This window comes from Tripterygium wilfordii, chromosome 18 (assembly GCF_013401445.1).
Source record: "Tripterygium wilfordii isolate XIE 37 chromosome 18, ASM1340144v1, whole genome shotgun sequence".
NCBI classification, from domain to species: domain Eukaryota; kingdom Viridiplantae; phylum Streptophyta; class Magnoliopsida; order Celastrales; family Celastraceae; genus Tripterygium; species Tripterygium wilfordii.
This window is the reverse complement of record NC_052249.1, coordinates 8792223-8819586: the sequence shown is the minus strand read 5'-3', so window position 1 is coordinate 8819586 and position 27364 is coordinate 8792223. Positions and strand designations below refer to the sequence as shown.

At 38.6% G+C, this 27364-nt stretch overlaps 1 protein-coding gene and 1 non-coding gene across 2 annotated transcripts; one reads left to right on the top strand and one right to left on the bottom strand.

Annotated features, from left to right (window-relative positions):
* The first annotated feature begins 8738 nt into the window (after positions 1-8738).
* Positions 8739-12221, top strand: LOC119983433 (geranylgeranyl pyrophosphate synthase 7, chloroplastic-like). Its single transcript, XM_038827116.1, has 3 exons — positions 8739-8807; positions 9517-9639; positions 10701-12221. The coding sequence occupies exons 1-3, from the start codon at positions 8739-8741 to the stop codon at positions 12087-12089; spliced, it is 1581 nt and encodes a 526-aa protein (XP_038683044.1). The 3' UTR covers positions 12090-12221.
* A 2962-nt stretch (positions 12222-15183) lies between these two features.
* LOC119984905 lies at positions 15184-15290 on the bottom strand. The gene has a single exon (XR_005465003.1). It is a non-coding gene; the product is annotated as a small nucleolar RNA R71 (small nucleolar RNA).
* Positions 15291-27364: the final 12074 nt, after the last annotated feature.

Genomic DNA, 27364 nt, shown 5'->3' with positions numbered 1-27364 from the left:
GCCTACATCCTCTAGTATTTCAAGAGCATATTTACGTTGTGAAATAGTGATCCCCTTGCTAGAACGTGCAATCTCTATACCCAAGAAATATTTCAACTCACCGAGATCCTTCAACTTAAATTGTCTCATGAGACCATTTGTAACCTCCTCAATGTCTTGCAGACTATTCCCTGCGAGGATGACATCATCAACATAAACAAGGAGTGCAGTGAATATGCTACCTCAGGTTCGGATGAAAAGTGAATAGTCCGACGTGGATTGATGAAAACCAGCAAGTTTGAGTGCTGTGGACAATTTTATGAACCATTTCGAGAGGCTTGTTTGAGCCCGTACAGAGATTTGTGCAACTTGCATACACGAGTCTCCCCCTTTCGTCCGAAACTTGGAGGTAGGGACATATATACTTCTTCCTCAAGGTCGTCATGGAGAAACGCGTTATTGACGTCAAGCTGACGAAGATGTCAATGTTGAGTGGCAGCCACGGCAAGAAGGAGACGGATAGTAACAAGATTGGCAACCGGCGTAAAAGTCTCCTTGTAATCAAAACCTTCAATCTGATTGTAACCTTTGGCAACCAACCGTGCCTTGTAGCATTCAACAGTGCCATCAGGATTGAATTTGATTTTGTAAATCCATTTGCAGCCAACGGGTTTCTTGTGGGGTGGCAATAGTTGGAGGGACCATGTACCATTTTCTTGGAGAGCCTGAAGCTCCTGGTCCATAGCATGGCGCCATTGGGGGTGACAGCTTGGGAAAAGGTGGTGGGTGTTTTGATGGCTGAGATGGATGTGGCAAAGACCCTGTGGGAAGGAGACAATTTATCATAGGATATAACATGAGATAAAGGGTGAGAAGTACCTGCATGTCCAGCCAATGATGGAGGCGATGACGGTGGATCCCGAGTGGGTAATGAAACTTCCACATGGTAGTGTTGAAGATAACTAGAAGCATGGGTTGTTTGATGTAGCCGAGGTGCGGGTGTCTGAAGGAATGGGCATGGCACTAGGTGCAGTTGTCGGTAATGGGTCAATAGAGGCCATTGGAGTGGGAAACAATATGGAATTGGAAGGAGGGGAAAGAGTGGCAGCGGAAGTAGTGTAGGGAAATAATTGTTCATGAAAAAGAACGTCCCGAGAGATGAATATTTGACCAGTTTTGAGATTGTAAACTCGGTAGCCCTTGGTACCATATGGGTATCCAAGGAAAAGGCAACGGATAGAACGGGCATCGAATTTATTAGGACGAGTATGGTGAGTGGAGGCAAAACACAAACAACCAAACACACGTAAATGTGTATAAGAAGGTGGTTTGTGAAAGAGAATTTCGTATGGAGTTTTGCCTTCAAGAACGGGAGTGGGAGTATGATTGATGAGATAAGCAGCGGTAAGATGGAATCTCCCCAAAAAGATTTAGGAAGGTTGGCTTGAAAAAGTAAGGAGCGGGCAACATTTAGAAGGTGGTGGTGCTTGCGTTCGGCTACCCCATTCTGTTGTGGGGTGGAAACACAAGTGGTTTGATGCATAATCACTTTTTCAGAGTAGAAATTATGCATGGAGAATTTAGGGCCATTATCACTGCGAATAACTTCGATTCGAGTAGAAAACTATGTTTCAACATAGTTTATGAAGGAAATGAGAGATCATCGGATTTGCTATGTAATAGATAAATCTAAGTACAACGAGAAAAATCATCAACAATTGTAAGAAAGTATTTTGCCCCATTGAGTGATTGGATATGATATCCCCCCAAATATCAACATGAATTAATTCAAATGGAACTTTTGTAGTAATAGAACTCAATGGAAAAGAGTTACGAGTTTGCTTGGCAAGAGGACAAATGACACAATCATCAACTGAACAAAAATGAATATTTTTGGTAGACAAAGATATGGCCCGTAGGCTCTTATTAGATAAATGACCTAAACGCTGGTGCCATAAATGGGATGAGTTTAAGGTGTAATTGTTGAGGCGGAATGACACCCAGATATCCTAGCAACGTCCAAGTAATAAAGTCCATTGCGCTCAGTTCCCATCCCAATCATCTTCCCCGATCGTTGGTCCTGAACAATGCAAGATACATCAGTAAAAATTGTAGAACATAGGGATGTTTTGGCTAATTTGGCTACTGACATTAAGTTTAATCAAAATGATGGAACACATAAAACATTTTAGAGCACAAGATTATCAGAAAACCGTATGGTGCCTATATGTGTTATGGGAGCCATAGCATGATTGGGCAGGTTTACATGACGATTGCGAATTGGTGTCTTGGTGGTCATAAGAGTCGATGAGCAGACCATGTGATCTATAGCACCTGTATCAAAAATTCATTCCTTATATGGGGTAAGAAAGTTTGCACAAACTATGTTACCTGAAACGTTGCTCATTGTAGTTGCCGCATTCACTTGACTAGCCATATTTCCTACTTTGTTTTGATCAATAAGAGCAAGGAGATCATGGTATTGATATGCCGTGAGGTTGTAGGAAGATGGTGTGCTGTCAGTCTCGTCTGGTTGAAAACCTACATGATGAGCCTTTGAACGAGAATGAGAGTTTGTGTTCAAATGATTACTCTTATCACCGTGAGACTTGGCCCTCTTAAGCTTGCAGCAAATGTCTATTGTGTGACCTTTGTGTCCGCAGTAGTCACATTTTAAATGTGCCTGACAGTTTTCAATGGAGTGACCAGTAAGGTGGCAACGAATAGTGGAGAGTCGGGACAAAGGAGCTTTCCCCATATGATTGAACCCTTCTCTAGCGGCAAAAGTTGCTACTTGTAGTGCTTTACCCAGACCTTGTGAAGAGATGACTCGTTGTTTTTCGTCTTGATTGACAAGAGAGAACACTTTGTTAGTAGGAGGCAGTGGATCCATGAGAAGAATTTGACCACGTGCTGCTGCATAAACCTCATTGAGTCCCATAAGGAACTTGATGGTGTGTTGTGTCTGTTGGTATTGATGTAGAGTCTTGGCAATATCCCCACTACAAGGTGGTAGAGGACAAAGTGCATCTCGTTTGTCCCAGAGACTTTTGAGCTTGGTGTAGTATTCACCAATGGTCATGTTGCCTTGCAAGCAATCATGGATCTCCTGCTCAATGTGAAAAAGGTACACACTGTTGGTGGTAGAGAGTAGTTCCTTTAGTTCATTCCAAACGGCAAGAGCACTATCGTTGTACATGACGCTTTGTCTGATTGCAGGTGTTACTGTGTTGAGGATCCACCTTTTGACAAGAAGATCACAACGAGTCCATTGTTTTACCTCTGCCGTGGATCTTGTGGCAGGTTTGGTCACGGTTCCATCGATGAAACCGTCTTTGTTCTTGGCAATAAGGACCATGAGCATGGCATGGCTCCAAAGAGGATAATTCTCTTGATTCAGCGATTGGGTCACCAGGATAAGATCAGGTTGGTCCGAGTGGTGGAGATAGAGAGGATCACTTGGATCATCGTGCCTATTGGTTTGTATCTTGGTTGTCTCAGATTTTTCTGGGTCATTGTTGTCGGTCTTTGCCATGAGTGTGGAGGCAAGGTGAAATAATGGTTTGCAGTTGATGATGTTTTACAAGAAGGGTTGAAGCCTAAGCTCCGATACCATGTGAAAAACATAGAAAAAGAATTGTGTATGATATTGAGAAAATTGTATATTATTTACGTCTCTGTTGATGATACATATAGGAGAAGAAACTCTTCTGTACACTAACTTCTAGCACTAAGTCATGCCTAAACAATAGCATACAGATGTAAACATTGCCTAATTTATACATGCATTTAAGGTAATGGAATCGATAATATACTCTGCTAGGCAATGATCATATCATTCTCCTTGATATCCTCCTTAACAACTTCGATCTCTCTCTTTCAATTTTGTGATAGTTGTGTATTTGAGTCCATGAGAATAATATGTTTATTGTGTTTTTGGATTGTATAGTCTAGGGATTCAATTTAATATGCTTGATTTAGGAATTGTTAAATGTCCAATGCATGATTTCCTTAATTGATTGAGTTTTTATTGCATAGCTATTAATTATGTGTATTGATGTTGAAAATTTGTGTACTTCACGGAATATGCTTGGGAGAGTTATGGTTAATTGACATTTGAGTGTAAAACTAGGGTGCTAGCAAAGTCAAGCCCAAGGGTGTACATTAATCCATAAGAATATGTGTTTACCCCTTTGTATTCATCGTAGATCATGAGGCCCAATGGCTTCCATGCAGTAAGAATCGAAGTCTTTTTGTCCAATTTCCTTTGCATATGCATAGTTAATAGTAACGCACAATGCATTGTATGGGTTGTGTGTGTTTGCAATTATACTTTGAGCATGAGAAATGAGTATCCATCAGAAAGGATTAGGGGCTAGATGTTTTTGATAAATTGCTTTCAATCAAATCTTGCTTTAATTTGGTTACAAAATTGTTCACATGCTTACCAAACTTTCAGTCCTTTTACTTTTTCCACACTTTTCATGTTACTCTTTGCGTTTAGATCTTTAGTTAGTTGTTTACATTCATCCACGAAAATTACATTTGTTTTCTTACGGATTCGATTTCAGACTCTCGGATTTTATTACTTGTCGATTACCCTACACTTGATGTAAGTACACACATGCACATTTTTGTGTCGGTCAGTCAGCCCAATAATAAGGCCTGTTAAAGTTGGTAGAAGTCTAGCCCAATATATTGTGGGTCCTTGCATATATACGTACAGAATTAAATAAACTTAAGCATATATACATTCAAAAAGTCTCGCAATTGGTTTACAATTCGATGATAAGATAATAATAAATGAAGATGACTTTACCATAACTTGATGCATTATATTTTCTTGTATTGTCCAACATAACGTGTGTTCACCTTGTCATGGGCATATAAATACGGTGTTAAATAATCTCAGACATATATATTCACTAAAAAAGTCTCACACTTATCAACGAAGGTTGACCTGAGTGGTAAGAAGCTCTAGTCCCTTAAGCAAGGTCTTGGGTTCGAATCCTTATGGAGAAGAAAACCTTCTCGGGAGAGGTCCCCACCTTTGACGCTAGATCATGCCTCGGAGGATTAGTCCTGAACTTGCTTGGGGATATCTTGGGAAACAAAAAAAAAGTCTCACACTTGATTTACAATCATTGAATGAAGAGAAAATATTAAATAAAAATGATTTTGTCCTAACTTGATAGGATACATCAAACTACCAGTCAGACTGACATAAAGAACCTGTTCCATATATTCACGCTTGACATATAAAGAACCTGTGCCATCTCAAGACTTTCTACGAACACCTAATTCTAGCCACAGTTGATTTACCAGCTTCTTCAAGCCATCATGGACAATCTATATATATGTGTATATGTGTTATGCATCTCATATGAAGAAATTCCCCTCCCAATAAGCAAACTTTTTGTTAAGTTTTCAATGACTCTTTGTCATTTGCACTTGCATTATCAACATTGATAGAGAAAACCTTTTCAACACCCTACTGAAGTAAGCACTCCTCAATTGACTTATAGCCAATCCTTTATTCTATTTTTATTTTTGTGTTCAACATGTCCCTAAATCCCTTAAAATGTAGAACATATTGATTAATTGTTTTTGTTTTATAACGAATTGTCTGTAATTTACCTAATTATTTTGAACAACAAAAATCGTATTGATAGCAATTTTCGATCGCTCAAAATAAGCAAAAACAAATTCTAAATTAAAATACTCGCAAGTGCACAAGACCGTACTAGAATAGGTTATGCAAGTACGAGGTCGAACCACAAGGATTGGATAAACAATACGATTAACTAACGTACAAAATTTAGCAAAAGAAATAATTATTGAGAGATGATTGATTGTAGATAGCAAACAATGAAATTACAATAACGAAGAAAAGAAAACACAAAGTTGTTGATTTTGATTGTAAAAGCAAATTTATGAAAATACTAGAACAATGAATCCATTTTAATAATCCTCTCAAGTTGTTTTGTAAATAATAGAAGTTGAAGAATAATTTGCCTTAACTTTCATTGATAATGTGCGTACAAATATATAGGTGTCCAAGGTATCCATTCTTGATAAATGAGCTAGATAATACCAAATCTGTTTATAATTATACAATTCTATATATGAGAACAAGATAAATGTGATCTCGTTAATGTTGTTGTGATCTCCTTGAATGTTTTTTTTTTGAAAAGAAATCTGTAATTTATTAAGAATCAATAGACAGAATATCTGCCATTACAGCTTCTTCAAGCCAAAGTGGCTCAGATGGAGATCTCCACAAAAGAGATGTGGGACCTGATAACGCAAACTTTGCAGTAGTGTGTGCTATTTTGTTAGCAGACCTAGGACAATACTCAAATTTTATGTACTGGAAAGCTTCACTTGTCACCCGAATATCATGTATAACATTGCCCACTTCATTCAACAATGTCTCCTTTGCATATATCTTATCAACTGCACCTTTGGAATCACTCTGAATTTTCAAATGAATCATAGAACACTCAGCAGCCAATCGTAACCCTTCACGAATAGCAAATAATTCACAGCACATTCCATCGAGTTTAAAAAACCCACCTTAGCAGCTAAAGCTGCAACCAAATACCCCGTATGATCCCTAGCAACACAACCTATAGCAAACTGAATCTCCTTGAATGTTGCTAATTGATACTAGATAAGTTTTCATCACTTGATTCCCGTTGTACCATATCTCTAACAGTTTCTTACCTCACATTTATCCACTTAATCAATATTGTTGGCGAATCCATTAAGAGATGAATTACCTATGGTATCTAGGCTAATTCGTTTATTTTAACATGCAATTTGGTTATTGTATCTAACTCAAATATGAACATACAAGATATCCTTAAGTTCAATAATTCATTAACATGTCATGTAAACCTTAGGAGTATGGTATCTACACTTGGCATTCCCAAATCCTAATCACAAGATGCTGGTCCCAAACCCCGTATGGTATCTAATTGAGTTTGCATCAAATTACTTAATTGAGTACTTAGTTGGTGGTCAATCATCCAAGCAATCAAACAAGTATATAGCACAGTGATTAGAAATCTAACATCAAAAGAGCAATCAAAGATAAGAGTAATAAACAAACTAGAGAATCATATTAAGACTTCATCACGCCCTAGCAAAAGCGTTTAGTTACATATAATGATGAATGAAAGTCACAAGAAAAGTTGGAGAACACCCAAGAAAAGTCGGCTGAGTGTTCAAGTGTTTGAACGTGTGTGATAATGAGTTCTGGTTTTCAAAATTTCTACTTAAATATGTTTCTCCAAAACCCTAAACTTCCTCTAAAAAAATACTAGAATCCCAAGGAAATCTCACGGCAACCCCAAGTTTCCTAAACAGTAAAGAACAATAGAAGGAAAGTCTGATTCCTAAGTTAACTTGGAACTGCTGCATCTTTCACTAATTCTGACAACGTTACAACCTTCATAAAAATTTCGAAAAATATTCAAATTGAAACTTGATGTCCTAGCTTTCCAGGGATATCTCACAGGTCTCTAGAAAAATTCTGTGGAATCTTCTAGACCAACTTCTTCACAGGTAGCGCAGTTCTGCCGAAAACACACTTTAGGAAAATTTGTCTTGAAATTCTGGATCAATTGGCTTCACCAAAAATTTCAAAATATTTCCAATATTCTTCAAGGTCTTAACTACATTTTCTAATTGACGGTTCTTCAAAATACTCAAAATCGATCAATTTCCATCAAAAATGTATGCTACTCAGCAAAAATGTTACGAACAAAAGTTCAACCAAACACCACACAACATTCGAGCAGCATTTCCGCTACTAAAATTCTCTAACATTTCTGCTACCATCATTTTTACTAACATATATGCTATTTTCAAAATGCCTTACCAAACTAAGCCATAGCCTCGGTGTGAAGCATGCCCGACCGTGTGTTGTTTTCTTTGATTGGGGAAGCTTTATGGGTAAAATCCTGACTCTAGACAACTTGCAGAAACGGAGGCCTCTCTCTAGCTAATAGATGTTGCCTTTGTAAAGAGAGTCTGAATCTATAAACCATCTTCTTCTTAATTGCGCGCCCCTGGACAAGAAGGGTTTGGAACGTTGCTTGTATTCTGATGGGATGTCCATTGGGTTATTAATGGCTCTGTAGTGAGTGAGCTATTTAAATGGTGCTCTCCAGTAATAATTTTCCTCTCTCTGTACCAATTTTCCTGAGTCTTTTCTCCCAGCCTTCTAATAATAGTTCTAAGGGGTGGCACACCGTTGGTGCTTTAATAGAACTTTATCCATTCAAAAAAAGAGTTCATGATAATCTTCCATGCCTTTTATTAGATGACAGAAAAATCAGATACAAGCTCCACAGTATATTCGGGAAAATGGCTATCAAAATTGTGATAAAATGAGTGTGGGTTTATCTTGGGACGGAACCAGCATCGAATAGTAGAAGTGGAACCAACATCGAATATTAGAAGCTCCATTGTATATTTGGAAATTCGATTGAACATTTCTTTCCCCATCAAATCATTAAAAATTCTCTCTCCTCCAACTTCTCTACTCTTTCCTCTCTTAAAAATATTAAAAAAGAATGGGAAAATTATGGATAAATCTCTCATTAAAAAGTTTTGTTTCAATAAAGACACTCTTAAAGGTCTTATTCCATAAAGTCCATATAGTTTGAACTAATATTTCAAGAACGATAAAAAGTCAAAATATATAGTTTTATTGTCTAAAATTCTCTTATCTTCATCCTCAAATATGGCACATGCCTCCTACATATGATTCATCTTGGTGGAAGCTTTGTCTTCGCTGCCGGAAGCTTCGTCTCCGCCCCGTATGGATTATTCGAGAGTTCTATGACATTTTTTAGTGATTTTTCATCCAGATTTTTGTTGTGTTCGAACTAGATCTACTCATACACATCACGAGACTTGTAGATCTTGTTGTTTTCCTTCGATCTATCATCACATCATTGTTTTCGACAATTTCTGTGATGATTTTCGTGGTTTTTTGGTTCTAATGCGAGATCTGCAGACTGCAGGTGTATGTTATATGTTTCGATTGATTTGATATCTGTCTTGCTAAATGTTATATGTTTTGTTAAAATGTTATCTGTCCTTAATGAAATGTTATCTGTTTGAAGTTCCAAAATGACCAAAACCGATAACATATCAGAACAAATCCAAAGCAAATATAATATTTGCAAATTCATATTCGATTTCAGAAGAATATTGACAGATACAAAACATATATAATATTGACAGACACAAAACAAATGTAATATCATATACGAAACAGATATAATATCTGCAAATTTAGATCCGATTTCAGATAAAAAAAGGTTCGAAAAAGCAATAAGACCTCAAAGGTGATGCGTCTTGGTCTGTGGAGTTGATTGGAGGTGTTGATGGTCGCCGGCGTTGGCCGTATTGACCGGATCTAGCTCTTTTTCAAACGGTGGTCGTGATTTCACGAAGCTTTTTCGACGACTCAAGTGATTTTCTACTGTTGGTGATGACTGGGCTTTGATCGGGGTGACCTAGAGCTTCATTTTGGTAGTTCGTTCATCGAAAATGATGGTCGGACGACTAACTTCTGATGTGATGGCGCAAGGAAGAAGAAGGAGGAAGAAGAAGAAAGGAGGAAGAAGGATGGAGGGTATTTTCGTAAATTGTTAGGCTTGGTCATTTTTTCTAAAGTTTTTTTTAGATTGTTCTTGTTGGAATATAATTTTTAAGTTTTGTACTCATGGATAAAAACCCCTGAAAAAATTGATATGATATTAAAATAGAGGATATGAGTTGGGGTGGTGTTATAATAAAAATCGTCTAAAATAAGTTTTTGGGTTAAAATAGGGGAAATCATAGTCGGACTTGCTAAATGATTTTTTCTTAATTTCTAAACGAGTGTCTGAATGTTTGATCTGATTATTTCTTTGGCATTTGTAGAATTAACGAACTTTAATTGTCATAAGTGCAAGGGAATATTAAATTATCAGCCCTAAGAAAAGGATTTGAATATTTGATTGATGATGATGATAAAGTGAAAGGAGATCTTGAATTATTCGAAGAGAATCCTCTGCTATAATATTCTCTATATATAGTGTGTGTTTGGGAGAGCGGTTGTGTTGATTTTCAATGTTAGCGGTTAAGTTGTGAGAAAAAAGCTGAATTTAAAATTGTGAAATAAGGTATGAGATGTTTGGTACTTGATAGAGCTGTTAACTGTGTTAGCGGTTAAGTTGTATAAAATATATATTGTTTGTATTTTTTTTAATTTTATTTATTTCATTTCAATATAAATATTAATTATTATATTTATTTTAATAAACTAATCTATTTAATATTAATATCAATATAAATATATTTAATATCAATAATATGTATAATATAAATATATAATATTTAAATATATTTAATAAAAAGTTATGGACCCATAGCAAAAAAAAAAATTTAAAAAGAAATAACATGTTTTAGCGTGAAACTCATGCAAAAAGGCTTGGGACATTGGGACCCCTTGCCAAAAAAATTTTTAAAAAATAAAAGTAGTATCTTTTGGTGTGGTATTCATGTCAAACACCAAATTCCCATAAAAAGCTCCATTTCGAAGCTTTTTCTTAGAGGGTAGAACCACCCTGTAAAATGATGATGTATTTGGTGATGCGGGACTGCTCGGCGGCCCGTTTCAAGGTCATAATAGACACACAAGCTTCTAGTGCCTTAATTAGTACTTCTCTATAAGCACTAGTCTCTCAATGGCTTTCCCACTTCTCAGAACCCTCATCACTGCTTGCAAATACCTACTCAGATGTGCATTTTTGTTTCTCATTCATGTTGCTGTGAAACTTATCTGTACTGACACTCTACAGTTATTTTCTTCATCATCGTCACCACCACCACAACCTTCTCTAGCCCAAGAAATTATCACTAAAGAGTTGGAGTTCAGCATAATTCAGTTCAGAGACTACATCAATTTGATGATGACAAAACTCAACAAGGCTCTTGATGGAATAGTACCATTTAAGCTCCATCAAAAACTCGCACAAATCGCAATTTCAGTTCTCAAAATCCTCCTCCGTACTTACAAAAGCATGCTTATCCATGTCCTAATTTTCCTTCTCAAACATGTTGCTCTCAAGTTCATTTTGGCCCAAATTGACTCACCCTGTTCAGATCCAGGAAGACCCAACAAGAATTTCACTTCTGTGGAGCTGGAGTGTGGGGAATCAGGCGAGTTTAAACTCAAAGATTACATGAACTCGAAGCTCAAAAGAGTGAACAGAGCACTTGACGAGGCAGTCCCATTAAGATCCCCCAAAAAGATTCGCGAGGCGATGAGGTTCTCGCTTCTTGGTGGAGGAAAGCGTGTACGCCCAATACTCTGTATCGCTTCGTGTGAATTAGTGGGTGGAGATGAAGCTTCAGCAATGCCAATCGCCTGTGCGATGGAGATGATTCACACTTGTTCATTGATCATCGATGATCTTCCTTGCATGGACAACGACTATCTCAGGCGAGGGAATCCCACAAACCACAAATTGTTCGGCGAAAAAGTTGCAATTCTCGCTAGTGCCGCGCTCTTCTGTCTTGCATTTGAGCACATAGGGTCCGAGACCATACATGTTCCTTCGGAACGGGTGGTTGGAGCCATCGTGGAGATGGTTTCAGCGATCGGGTTGGACGGGCTCGTGGCGGGACAATTTGGGGATCTTGAATGTGAAGGGAAGGAAGTGAGTTTGGAGGAATTGGAGTATATTCATTTGCACAAGACCGCGAGGCTATTAGAGGCGTCGGTTGTTTGTGGAGCGATAATTGGAGGGGGGAATGTGTCGGAAGTGGAAAGCCTTAAAAAGTATGGGAGTCGTATTGGGTTGTTGTTTCAAGTGGTGGACGATATTTTGGATGTGACACAGTCGACGGAGGAGTTGGGGAAGACTGCAGGGAAGGATTTGACAAGCGACAAGGCTACTTTTCCGAAACTGATGGGGCTTGACAATGCGAGGAGTTTTGCGCAAAAGCTGGTTGATCAAGCGGTGGAAGAGCTTGCGCATTTCGACGCTGCAAGGGCTGCACCTTTGTACCATTTGGCACATTTCATCGCTGACCGTCAAAACTAGTGGTGGGTGGTGTTGTTGTAAAACCTTCATTGGATGGAGTCCCGACCAAAATCATGTTTTAATCGTGTGTATCCTCATGTCATGATGTCTCTCTCCTGCATATTGTCGTCTTCTTCTTTTATTTTTATGCTGTTGCTGTCATATGAATTGATTTTTTAATTTTTTTTTTACCAAAATGACATAATTTCAAAAATATTAAATAAGTTACTTTTAAATAAGTAATTCTAACAAATGGGCTGGTTGATAGCACTTTAGGATTATTATAAGGAACCATTATTATTTGTTACCAACAAAACATGATATCACTCGAGCGAGATGCACCCGCTCGAGTGATATCGTGATCTGCCGCAAATTTTAGTTTGTAGAACTTAAAATAAAATTAGATTTTATGTTATTCTTGCAAGAGTTGCGAAAGAGAGCAAAAAGAGTTGCGGGAGAGAGAATAAAATACTCTTGTAAACTCATCTTGTAAGCATCTTGAAGGATTATAGTGGACTATTAATGGACTCAGGATCTCCAATTGAGTCTGAACCATGGTAAACTCTATGTTGTTATTCTTTCCTACTTTTCTCTATATATTTTTATGTTATATACTTGTGTTTTTTTGATCTGCTGTTATATAATTCAAGTCTTTGCTAATGCACTCTAGGTATTCGTAGAAACTCTTGAGATGGCGCATCCTCTTCGAAAGTAGATACTGAGAAGGTTGATGGGTTGAATGATTTTGGTTAATTTATGAAAGATGAAGATGTTGGCTCATCTAGGGAACCTTGGTCTTGAAGAAGATCTTGGGTATTGAGATGGCGCATCCTCTCGAAAGTAGATATTGAGAAGGTTGATGGGTTGAATGATTTTGGTTAATTTATGAAAGATGAAGATGTTGGCTCATCTAGGGAACCTTGGTCTTGCAGAAGATCTTGGGTATGAATCAAAGTTGTCCGCTGTAGATGCTCAATGTACAATCGAAGAAAAGTCAAAGTGGGCAACCAGCAACCTATGAGACACGTAGGCATGGGACAATCAGAAGGATCTTGACACTGGGGATACCGGCCAAAGAAGCTATTGATATGCCAATTATATTCATATAATTGTGCATCCTTTTATATGAAATCTTGCATTGTTTAAGAGTTAATTCGAATTATATGCTGCTTAAAGAGTGTTATTTGCACATTTCAGGTTCCGGAGCATAAATGGAAGAAAAGCAGCTTAATGGATAGGAATAAGCAAGAAATTGGACCCGGAGGGAAAAACCGATCGATCGGCCAAAATGTCCGATCGATCGGATTCTGATTTAGCTGAATTGGACAGTGGAGAATTCCGATCGATCGGGCCAAAATCCGATCGATCGGCCAGAGTAGTCTCGCGAATTTTTAGGCCTTTAAATGTCCGAAATCAACCTAAAGTCAAGAAAGATCAGCTCAAAACGACATCATCCTGTGATATAAACGACTCTGGGTCATGAGGAGTATAAAAGGAATAAGTTGCTAGGTTTTGAGGGGTTGGAACTTTGGAGAAATTCTCTCAAGCTTGGACGGCAACCCTTGGGAGCTCAAGCTGGAATTTCAGGGGTTTCATCTAATTTCTTCTCATTTCTTGTATTAAATGACTGCTAGTATGGATTTCAAGTTGTATTTCGTGATTATGAGGAACTAATCCTCTAACTAGGGGTCCTAATGGAACCCCTCTTTGAATGTTGAATGAACTTGATTTTTAGTCTTTAATCTCTCTTATTGTTGTTGATTTTCTATGGATACACTTATTGCTTTCAAATGCTTGATCACCATTTGAATGATTTTTAGCTTGAGTTGAGTCCGGAAGGATAGGCCTAAGGTTGCAAGAATCCATAGAAAACATAAGTTGAATGAACCATAGAAATATAGGTTTATGACTTATGCAATTGTTAAGTGATTTCCATTGATCTTAATGGGTTTACAATGTACTAATCCGAGTGTTAGGAATAACCCGGATTTATGTTGAAAACACATTCGATGTATCTAGGAATAGAACATTGAATAGAGTGGGAAATTGATTGTCAACAACTAATTTGAGAATTGAGAGTTAAAGAATCAATGGAGTTCAATTGGATGAGAGGTGGTGAAATTAGGAACCCTAGTGTTTAACTTTCTTGGAAATTAAATTGTCGTTTGTTGTTAGTTAATTGTTCAATTTGTTACTTACTTAGTGATTTTGCAGTTGCTTGTTAGCTTTGAATGACCACAATCACAATTCGCATTACCAATTAGTGTAATAATTGCTTGAATTGACTTTGAAGTTGAATTTGCCAAAATATCCTCGTGGGAACGATACTCTACTCATTCTTTATTACTTGTGCGACTTGTCCGCTTGCGAATAATTTCACAACAAGTTTTTGGCGCCGTTGCCGGGGATTGAGGCAAATTTTTATTTTTGGTGTCAATTTAGGAAATTTTTGTGCTAATTCGGTTTTTAATTTTCTGCAGAAATTATTTCCTCTTGTATGAGCTTGGGAACACGTTCTTCTAATCCAGAATTAATTGCTATTGATTTGGAGATTGAAAGGACTCTTCACAATCTTAGACGAGAGCTTACTAATAATCAAATGGAAGGCTTTGGGGACAATCAAGGAAGGGGAAATCTTGGTGATCTTGGTGGAGCTGTAAATGTGAATGGTGGCAATGGTAATGGTGGAGGTGTTAATGTAAGACATGGTGATGATGAGGTTGAAGGTCCTCCTAGACAATTTGATCCTCGCTCTCTCGAGGATTGTGCTAGGCCTACTTGGGACACCAATCCTTCAAGCATCCGCTATCCCCCTATCAATGCTACTAATTTTGAGATCAAGCCGGCTATCATCAACATTATCTCTAATTCAGTGGTTTTCTATGGTCTTCCTAATGAAGAGCCCAATATTCATCTTCGCTCTTTCTTGCATGTGTGCACCACTTTTGGGATTAACGGAGCTTCTAAGGATGCTATCTTGTTGAGGTTATTCCCATTTTCTTTGAGGGACAAGGCTAAGGGATGGTTGATGTCATTGCCTCCCAACTCTATCACCACTTGGGATGAGATGGCGGAGCAATTCTTGACGAAATTCTTTCCTCCAAGCAAGGCGGTGCTAATTAGGGCGGATATCATGTCTTTTGCCCAAAAGGATTTTGAATCATTTTATGAAGCTTGGGAGCGCTTTAAAGGAATTATTCGAAGTTGCCCAAATCATGGCCTCCCGGAGTGGGTAGTGTACCAAGCTTTTTATAATGGTTTGAGCATGCATACTAAGGAGACTATTAATGCAGCTGCGGGAGGTTCATTCATGACCAAGAATCAAGAGGAGGCTAGAGAATTACTGGAAAAAGTGGCCAAAACCACTAACTCTTGGTCTTCGGAGAGGGGGAATCCAAAGCAAGGAGGAAGTTTTAGAGATGATGAAGTTATGTCTACCTTGGCTATAATGGCAAAGAAGATTGAGGCATTGACACTAAATCAAGCTCAAGGAGTACATGCTATGCAAAGCACACCTTCTCATATGTCTTGTGATTATTGTTGTAGTACTAACCATCAAACCGGAGAATGCTTGATCACTAATGCATCTTCGTCTCAAGGTGAGCAAGTTAATGCTATTGGAGGTGGATATTACAGTCGGCCCCGAAATGATCCATACTCAAACTTCTATAATCCGGGGTTTCGGAACCATCCAAACTTCTCTTGGAGCAACAATAAAAATGTGCAAAACCCCCCCCCCTCAACAAATTCAGCCACAAGAGAAAAGGAGGGATATCGATGAAATGTTTGCTAAAATGGCCGGAAGTATGGAGGCATTAGCCAACAACACCAACAATTTCATTAGCAAGACTGATTCTGCATTACAAACTCAAGCGTCAATGATTCAGAATCAAGGGGCATCCATTAGAAATCTTGAAATACAAGTGGGGCAGCTAGCTAATGCTCTATCATCAAGAGAAAAAGGGGAACTCCCTAGCCAAACGGAAGTGAATCCAAAAGGTAAAGATCATTGTTATGCTATCACCTTACGGAATGGGAATCTAGTAAAAACTGCTGCTGATCTCGATGCTGAAAAAGCGGAAAAATTGAAAAATGCAGAATTGCAGAAAAATGCAGTTGAGGAAGAACAGAGTCCAAATCCGATCGATCGGACCTCATACCCGATCGATCGGAGCTCTGAAGTTACAAATGAGACAGGAGAAAAATCCGATCGATCGGCTACAATTCCGATCGATCGGACCACTGCAGACCAAAATGAAAGTGTTGAAAATATGCAGAAAAGCAAGGATGTGCAGTCCCGGTATGCAGTTGAATTGGATTGGCCTGATAGTTCATTGCCAGCACCTCCAGTTAAAGCATATGTACCTCCAATTCCTTTTCCACAAAGGTTGAAAAACACCAAGACGGATTCTCAATTCTCAAAGTTTCTTGATGTGTTCAAGAAATTGCAGATCAACATACCTTTTGCCGAAGCTTTGGAGCAGATGCCCAGCTATGCCAAGTTTATGAAGGAGATTCTTTCTAAGAAGCGGAGGTTGAAGGATTATGAGAGTGTCCAGTTGACAGAGGAGTGTAGTGCAATAGTGCAGCAAAAGCTTCCAATTAAGAAGAAAGATCCAGGAAGTTTCACTATTCCTTGCACTATTGGCAGTACAGTGATTGAAAGGGCATTATGTGACTTGGGAGCTAGTATCAATTTAATGCCACTATCGATAGCCAAGCTCATTGGCTTGCATGAAATCAGCCCCACTACAATGTCTCTTATCATGGCGGATCGATCTATTAAACATCCTCGGGGTATCATTGAGGATGTTCTTGTCAAAGTAGACAAATTGGTTTTTCCGGTGGATTTTGTAATTCTTGATATGGAGGAAGATTCTAATACTCCAATTATTTTGGGGCGACCTTTCTTACGTACGGGGAGGACTCTTATTGATGTGGAACAAGGTACTTTGGTATTGAGAATTGCGGATGAAGAAGTCACGTTCAAAGTGTTTGACACTACCAAGTACCCGAATGACGAGGAATCTTGTCTTTACATAGACTCGGTGGACCATATTTTGGCTCATACTTATTCCATAAATTCTTGCCAAGACCCTCTTGAGTCTTGTTTGGTGAATAGAGATGCTCTCGAATATGGTGATGATGAAATGGTGGAGTTTATGAACTGGTTAGAATCGATGCAAGAGGCTAAACCAAGAAGATTCCAGCGATTTGAACCGCTTGGTGTCTTGTCTTCAAGGCCACAACCAAGTATCATAGAAGCTCCAACACTCACTTTGAAACCTCTTCCGTCTCATCTTCGGTATGCTTACTTGGGGAATTCTACTACCTTACCGGTTATTATCTCTTCGAAGTTGAATACGGAAGAAGAGGACAAACTTTTAAGAGTATTGAGGGAGCACAAAATGGCTTTGGGGTGGACAATAGCAGATATTCGGGGAATCAGCCCCACTATGTGTATGCATCGTATTCTAATGGAGGAGGATTACAAGTCTTCGGTGGAGCATCAACGCCGACTAAATCCCAATATGAAAGATGTAGTAAAAGCCGAAATTTTAAAACTTCTTGATGCAGGAATTATTTACCCTATTTCAGATAGTTCTTGGGTAAGTCCGGTGCAAGTAGTTCCCAAAAAGGGTGGAATCACAGTGGTGAAGAATGAGAAGAATGAATTGATTCCCACCCGGACTACGACCGGTTGGCGAGTTTGCATTGATTATAGGAAGCTCAACAATGCCACTAGGAAGGATCACTTTCCTTTACCCTTTATTGATCAAATGCTAGAGAGGCTTTCGGGATATTCTTATTATTGCTTCTTGGATGGTTATTCGGGGTACAATCAAATCCCCATTGCTCCGGAAGACCAAGAAAAGACCACTTTTACTTGTCCTTTTGGCACTTTTGCTTATAAAAGGATGCCTTTCGGCTTATGTAATGCGCCGGCCACCTTTCAACGGTGCATGATGAGTATTTTCAGTGATATGGTGGAGCACACAATTGAGGTATTCATGGATGATTTTTCTGTTTTTGGCTCATCATTTGACTCTTGTTTGAAAAATTTATCTATGGTGCTCCAAAGATGTGAAGAGACTAATTTAGTGCTCAATTGGGAGAAATGCCATTTCATGGTGCAAGAAGGGATAGTCTTAGGGCATCGAATTTCTCAAAAAGGCATTGAAGTGGACAGAGCAAAAATTGAAATTATTGAGAAACTCCCTCCACCAACTTCGGTTAAAGAGGTGAGAAGTTTCTTGGGGCATGCGGGCTTCTATAGGCGTTTCATCAAGGATTTTTCAAAAATCACAAAGCCTTTGTGTGAATTATTGTTGAAAGATGTTAAGTTTCATTTTACAAAGGAGTGCTTGGAAGCCTATACCACTCTCAAGGAAAGGCTTACTACAGCCCCTATTATTACTTCTCCGGATTGGAACATTCCATTTGAGCTCATGTGTGATGCTAGTGACTACGCTATGGGAGCGGTTCTCGGTCAAAGGAAGAATAAAATTCTGTATGTTATTTACTATGCTAGCCGTACTCTAAATGATGCTCAACTCAATTACACAACAACGGAGAAAGAACTTTTGGCGGTTGTCTTTGCTCTTGATAAGTTCCGATCGTACTTGATTGGCTCTAAAGTCATTGTATACACTGATCATGCAGCCTTGCGCTATTTATTAATGAAGAAGGAAGCCAAGCCAAGGTTGATTCGATGGATTCTTCTATTGCAAGAATTTGACTTGGAAATTCGAGATAAAAAGGGATCCGAGAATGTGGTGGCGGATCACTTGTCTAGAATATTGGAGGGGCGTGAAGAAGTGACCATTCCTATCAAAGAAACATTTCCAGATGAACAATTGTTTGCTATTCACTCTTCTACAACTCCTTGGTATGCTGATTTTGTAAATTATTTGGCCAAGGAGATCCTTCCTCCGGATTTATCTCACTCTCAAAGGAAGAGATTCCTCCATCTTGTTCGGTTTTATTATTGGGAGGAGCCTTTCTTATGGAAGCAATGTGTGGATCAAATTATTCGTCGGTGTGTTCCGGAGGAAGAAATGGTTAATATCTTGAAGCATTGCCACTCATTTCCATGTGGTGGTCATTTTGGCGGTAACAAAACGGCGGCTAAAGTCTTGCAATCCGGTTTTTATTGGCCTACTTTGTTTAAAGACGCCCACTCCTTTGTTCTTGCTTGTGATGAATGTCAACGTACCGGGAATATTTCAAATCGAAATCAAATGCCTTTAACCAATATTCTCGAGGTTGAGCTTTTTGATGTGTGGGGTATAGATTTTATGGGGCCATTCCCTAATTCTTTGGGAAATTACTATATCCTTGTGGCGGTTGACTACGTTTCTAAATGGGTGGAGGCCCTGGCGTTACCCACCAATGATTCCAAAGGGGTGTTGAAGTTTTTGAAGAAGAATATTTTTACAAGATTTGGTACCCCGCGGGCGATTATTAGTGATGGGGGTACCCACTTTTGCAACCGGCAATTCAATTCCCTGCTGGCCAAATATGGCATTACTCACAAGGTAGCTACTCCGTACCATCCTCAGACAAGTGGCCAAGTGGAGATTTCTAATAGAGAGTTGAAGAAAATTCTTGAAAAAACGGTCAATACCTCAAGGAAGGATTGGTCTTTAAAGCTAGATGATGCTTTGTGGGCTTACCGTACAGCTTTCAAAACTCCTATTGGCATGTCTCCCTTCCGCTTGGTATTTGGGAAAGCTTGTCATCTCCCGGTTGAATTGGAGCACAAAGCCTTTTGGGCTATTAAAATTCTGAATTTTGACATGGCTAGTGCGGGAGAACAACGGTTATTGCAATTGAATGAGCTTGATGAAATTCGCCTTGATGCTTATGAGAATGCAAAAATCTACAAGGAGCGGACCAAGAAATGGCATGATAGTCATATTGTTCGGAAGGAGTTCAAGGTGGGGCAACAAGTGCTGCTATTCAATTCAAGACTCCGTCTATTTCCGGGCAAGCTCAAATCGCGATGGTCCGGACCTTTTCTAGTTACCGCGGTGTTTCCTCATGGCGCCGTTGAGATAAAGCATGAAACAATGGGAACTTCATTCAAGGTGAATGGGCAGCGATTGAAGCCTTATTATGCAGCTGAATTTTCTGGAGGGAAAGTCACTCTTCCTCTTCAAAATCCACAACAATGAGCAAGCCATAGTCGGGCCATCGACTATAAACTAGGCGCTTGTTGGGAGGCAACCCAACCGGGGTACTTTCGTTCCCTAATTTCTTTTGCATTGCTTTATTTTCATGTACATATTTGTTTTGCTTGTTTTGAAAACTGCCTGGGTTGGATTGGAAGTGTTTTGGTGCAGGATATGCAAAATTGTGAAAATATGGACAGAGACAAAGTCCGATCGATCGGACCATATATCCGATCGATCGGAGCGGGTAAGTGAAAAAAGGACCCGTGGGAAATTCCGATCGATCGGAACTTAAGTCCGATCGATCGGACTCGCGGGCCAGGGTTTTTAAAGATCCCAGCCCGCGCTGCACCCTTCCCCTTTCACCTTTTTCTCTCTTTTCTCTCTTGTTCTCTCACCCGAACCCGAGACCAGCAACCATTTTCCATCATTTTCTTTCACATTTTCTTTCATTCCTTCATTTCTCTCACTTGGGTTCATCTCCCTCTCAGAATGGGACGACGCAAGGCAGCTGAGGCGTCCGGTTCCACCACACCACCACCCTCCCCCAAGCGAGCGCGGGGCACTAAGAAGAAGACTTTGGCACCTCCGCGTCCGCGACCATCGGAGGATAACTTTGCTTCTGCCCGTATTGAGCCAGATTGGAGGATTGATACTGCTATCATGATGCAGCAGTTGAACTTGTGGGCCAGGAATTATTTACATCGCGCCCGGTTAGACTTCTTATGGGACTATGCTCCGGCCGCGATTATTGTTTATCCCACCTTGATCCGGGCTTTTTACCGTACTTTGCGCACAGTTGATTCCCGTGAGGGCGACGACGGTCCCGAGCATTACACTGTGAGAATACCCAAGGGTGACAGAGGAGCAGTTTCATATACATTCACTACTGCTGATATATGTGATGCTCTTGGCTATCCATCTTCTTATTCAGAGGATCTCCCAGTCGGCCCTCCGGTAGAGGTGGACCACACCACTATGTTCCACACATTGGTTCCTGATCCAGCTGTCCGACAAAAGAATAGACAGGCTGCCACGAGAGGCTCCATCCCTTCCCGCCTATGGGTTATTGACAGTATGGTGAAGAAAAATTTATGGCCTCATGGCCATAAATCTGAGAGGCGCGGACCAACTTTGGAGTTGCTGTATTTCTTCCATCAGGAGTGCTGGTTTGATATTGGCTATTATTTTGTGCGCGCCATGCTGCAATGCACCACGGAGGTGCGTGCGGGGAAGAAGCTGCAGTTGTTCTTTCCCCGGTTGATCACTCGTTTGCTCAGCCATTTGGGCCACCAGCTACCAGCCACCGGCGATGATGCTCCTTTTCTTTCCGAGCTCTCCCCAGCCGACTGGAACCTGCGTACAGGTCATCTCCCTCCAGCTGTTGATCCGGCAGCTGAGCCGGCTGATTCCAGTCCCCTGTCCAGTCCTGCTGATCCATCACATGTTCGCTCTACTGAGGAGCGCTTGGAGGCTATTGAGATGTTACAGCTGGAGACACGTGACCAGCTGGCTGCTCTTCGTGCTCAGCAGTCGGAGATGGTTGCTCTTTTACGCCAGCTGTCCATGCATTCTTCTTCAGCGCCAGCTGCTCCTGCACCTGCTTCTACTGGGCCATCCACTGTGTCTTTTCCATCCAGGCGTCGTTCCTTCTGAGATCGCCCAGGTTGTTTTGTTCCTCTCTTCCCTACTGTGTAGTCATAGTTTGAAACACTGCGGACAGTGTTCACATCCAGTGTGGGGGTGGGAAGGAAAAACTTCTTTTTAGATTATATTTCTCCTTTTATTGTGTTTTACTGTGTTTTTCTTTTCTTTTAGAACCTTTGAATTTTATGGTAGTGTAAATTTTTCTTTGAAATTTTTAGTGTTGTTTTTCCCCCTCTATGATGCTTATTATTATTAATGTGTTCATTGCATTGGAGATAAATTGTGGCTTAGAAAGTTGATATTGTTGATTTTCAAAAAAAAAAAAAAATTGTGGCCAAAGGATCAAATTGAAAACTTTTTGGTAGTGCACATTCATTATTTAGCAAATTGTGGAGACTTGAACCAATGTGAGTTTTGAGCCATTCGTTTCTCAATGAGTGATATAAATCAACTCTATTGTTTTTATTCTGCTCACTATAATATTTGCTTGATCTCATTATTCTTCATCTCGGTTGCTTACTAAGTTCTCATTGAATGACATTACATCCAAATCACTTTCATGTGGGAAATTCGATAGTGTTCTTGAAAGATGAGAGTAAGGCCATTTTTGGATCTATAAATACCTTTTTCATCATATTTTATACATGCTATCCATTGCACCCTTTTTGAAGCCAAACACTGACCTTTTATTCATAGCCAATTTCCCTGCTTCTTATTGTGGAGGAAGAATTATTTATGTTAAATGAAAAATTGGGATGATATATGCTGAATTTCTTTTGGTCATCGAGGGAGTGTGGATGGATGTTGTAATTTCTTTTGGAAGAAGTGTGGGGGGTATTGACTAATAGAAAAGAAGAAACAGGAGCATGCAATTTGATTTTTAGTCTTTAAAAAAAAAAAAAAAAGTCACAAAGAGATATCCAATTGCAATTGCATGTGACTCTATATTTGTGAATCGATTGTGAATGTGAATTGATTGTGAAGGAAAGGGAATGATGGAAGAATGGAAAGATAGTGAAATATGGAGAAAAATTTGAATGACATCTCTTTGTATAATGATCCTCCACTAATTCAAAATTCTATACCCTTTGCCCTTCTCATCTAGCCTTTACCCTACATTACAAGCTTAAAAAGTCCCACTTGATTTTGAGAATGCTTTGGATTTGAACACAAGTTGGTGAATAAGGATGTTGGTCAATTGCTTGGTTAAGTGACATCCACTCATGAGATCATTTCATTTGTTTCTTAAGCTTTCATTACATTATTGCATGTGGGAATTCTGAGTTCTTGTTTATAATATTCCGCCCACATGCACTTGAGAGAAACAATTAGCCACTTCAGTGCGATTTTGCTTGCGAGTGAATATCTGTGAGGCTTGAAGTTGAAGCTAAAAACTTTGTAATGTGCTGTGTTTTCTACTAGAGTTTGATTTATGATCCTAAGGCTGTCAAAAAGATTACTGAGCTACAGTTTTGTTGATGCTTCTCCTTTGTCTTTGAATTACTTTCATTCCTGAGAGTGTGGGAAAGTTTTAAAATTCCTTTCATTCTTGATTTTGGAGTTACTCGAGGACGAGCAAAGATTAAGTGTGGGGGTATTTGATATGCCAATTATATTCATATAATTGTGCATCCTTTTATATGAAATCTTGCATTGTTTAAGAGTTAATTCGAATTATATGCTGCTTAAAGAGTGTTATTTGCACATTTCAGGTTCCGGAGCATAAATGGAAGAAAAGCAGCTTAATGGATAGGAATAAGCAAGAAATTGGACCCGGAGGGAAAAACCGATCGATCGGCCCAAATGTCCGATCGATCGGATTCTGATTTAGCTGAATTGGACAGTGGAGAATTCCGATCGATCGGGCCAAAATTCGATCGATCGGCCAGAGTAGTCTCGCGAATTTTTAGGCCTTTAAATGTCCGAAATCAACCTAAAGTCAAGAAAGATCAGCTCAAAACGACATCATCCTGTGAGATAAACGACTCTGGGTCATGAGGAGTATAAAAGGAATAAGTTGCTAGGTTTTGAGGGGTTGGAACTTTGGAGAAATTCTCTCAAGCTTGGACGGCAACCCTTGGGAGCTCAAGCTGGAATTTCAGGGGTTTCATCTAATTTCTTCTCATTTCTTGTATTAAATGACTGCTAGTATGGATTTCAAGTTGTATTTCGTGATTATGAGGAACTAATCCTCTAACTAGGGGTCCTAATGGAACCCCTCTTTGAATGTTGAATGAACTTGATTTTTAGTCTTTAATCTCTCTTATTGTTGTTGATTTTCTATGGATACACTTATTGCTTTCAAATGCTTGATCACCATTTGAATGATTTTTAGCTTGAGTTGAGTCCGGAAGGATAGGCCTAAGGTTGCAAGAATCCATAGAAAACATAAGTTGAATGAACCATAGAAATATAGGTTTATGACTTATGCAATTGTTAAGTGATTTCCATTGATCTTAATGGGTTTACAATGTACTAATCCGAGTGTTAGGAATAACCCGGATTTATGTTGAAAACACATTCGATGTATCTAGGAATAGAACATTGAATAGAGTGGGAAATTGATTGTCAACAACTAATTTGAGAATTGAGAGTTAAAGAATCAATGGAGTTCAATTGGATGAGAGGTGGTGAAATTAGGAACCCTAGTGTTTAACTTTCTTGGAAATTAAATTGTCGTTTGTTGTTAGTTAATTGTTCAATTTGTTACTTACTTAGTGATTTTGCAGTTGCTTGTTAGCTTTGAATGACCACAATCACAATTCGCATTACCAATTAGTGTAATAATTGCTTGAATTGACTTTGAAGTTGAATTTGCCAAAATATCCTCGTGGGAACGATACTCTACTCATTCTTTATTACTTGTGCGACTTGTCCGCTTGCGAATAATTTCACAACAGCTATGATGGTCAATAACCGAACACCATAACGTTTACGAAAAAAAAACCTCGAGTCTATAAAGCGACCAACCTTTGAAATAACCCACTAAGTATGAAAAATGTTACAAAGGTTAGAACCTGACTCACTCACTCTAATCTTTTGAATCACAACCCACCTTTACCTAGTGTATGTTCCAACACAGCTAAAGTCCACCTTAGTTGTAATGTACATCATAATCAATCAAGGATTTGTTGTGACAATATTGCTCATAATCTACCAAGCTCGAACCAACTTTGGAGTTCACCAAGGATTTTCAAGTCACCTTCGTCTTGTTTGAAATCCACTAGGAAATCTCTCAAAGATCTCAGAATTTCTTTAATTGCTTCGATAATCTTCTTGGAGAATAGCATCGTGCATTTATACAACATGTGTCTCATAGATAAAATCGATTGAAAATAATATGATTATGATTAAATCCAACTTATCATTAAGTTTGTTAAATCTCTTGAAAGGAATATTGATTTTCATATAAATCAGTGATTAATAGATTTAGCTAACATAAAAAGGTTTATCACTTGGAGAGATTAACAATCTAATAGGTAGATGAGTTTTATCTCAGCTAACCAATATATCACGATTTATCATAAAAGGCTTAGATAATATCTATCTATTTTTCTTAACCATACGAGATAATTTAGATAGCGTGTAGATGATAACTACAATCTAATCCAAACGTCTAAATAATCAATCATGAGACAGATAAGATCTGTTAAGTTAGATCCAATCAGAGTAACCTACTTCAAGATTATTTTCCCGTACATATACACCAGAGTTATACAAATAAAAAAAGGTTAAAGTTTGGGATGATTCTATCAAACAAGTTCATGTCCTACAAGATTCTAGAATTTGACCATCATACTATCGTTCTTGTTTTTTCTTTTTCTTTTATTTTTTCCTTTTAACTTTTGTTTCCTCATTTCGATTTTCTCTTGCATTATTATTTTTTTTAAAGATGTCAGGAAAATTGTGGAACGTTCTCAAGGCCAATTGTTCTAACGTCAATATTAATTTGTAACACCATGCATGAAAGCTTGTATAGATCTCATGAAACAACTTTTTTTTATTAACAACAGATTGATTACATACTTAAGCGATTTCTCACATGTACACCAACTTTACGCACTTGACATAGATGCAGTGGCTTTCACGACAAATGTGTGGCCCCCACTTTTGTTGTATTTTATTACAAATATTAGATTTCGATTGTGTAAAATTAGTGCGCATGTGAGAATTCTTCTACATACTTATTTTCCACACAACACAAGCTATATCTACTTGTTGAGAAATAATCAAATTAACTATTTGTTTAGAAGGTTTATTAATTGATTAAATATTAAAGTATTTTCCACACAACACAAACTATATCTACTTGTTGAGAAATAATCAAATTAACTATTTGTATAGAAGTTTTATTAATTGATTAAATATTAAAGTATTTGGTAGTTCAGTATATATAACTAAACGTTTTAGGGCTGATAAAAAAAAAGTTTTAGGGTTGGTGGGAAAGTTCACCCGTTTCTATTTAAGATCTAGAACGAATTGACGTGAGTTTTGTGATTTTCTCTTAAATAAACATGTTTTATTGATATAAGTCTAACAAGTGGTACCATAGATAAGGACACCTAAGGTTGAGTAATAAGAAAAATAGAGCCAACAGTCTCATCATCAGCAACAGAGTTTTTATCCTAAAAATTCGGAGTCGGTTACATGAGTCTATAAGAACATCATTGGGAATCCATCACATGCATTTGTTTTTTCTATTCATTTCTATCATGGATCATACATTCATTCACTCCTATTAAAAGAGTAACGTAGCCCTGTAAAAGAAGAATCGGGCAAAAAAATAGAAATCGCAGTAAGTCTGTGGGATTGAGAACTAAAGGAGGGGAAAACAAAAGGGAAGGAACATTGAGAGAGAAATTGAAAAATAAAAAGAAACAAAGCTCATGGAGTCGATGAAACCCATTGAGTTGGTGTAGATGAACCCACATCGCGGGAGTGATTGTTTAGAATGAACCCACATCGCATCAAGTGTTGGTTATCATATTAGTACTCCTCACTCCTATACGTACACATCACACTCGGATATAAGCACAGGCAGGTCACTAGTTTTTTATACCGAAAGTCACCTCCAGTCACCTACTAATATGTGGCAGCATGGGGTCCACAACCGGCAATGGTAAGCCAACTTCCAGTGGACACGTGACAAAGGCAAGGAGATTTTAGATTAAATTTTGATCATTTTGTAGATAAATCTAGTGTTAGTTAAGTTGAAATCCAGGAGGCAGTTGCTGAAAATCATAGATGTTTGAGGAACCTTCTCCAAAAGGCTATAAATAAGGATTCATTGTCATAATTTCTTTGATTTTGATTTAAAACATTTTGTTAAACAGAAACCGAGATTTCAGATGGATAAGTGCAAGAGAGGTTTAGGAGAAATCAGAGTTCGAAGCCTGTACGTTCCTAAACGGCCTTATACATGACTCCAGTGACTGTACGTCAGCCAAAGATTAGAACTACGTTGGTCCTACACTT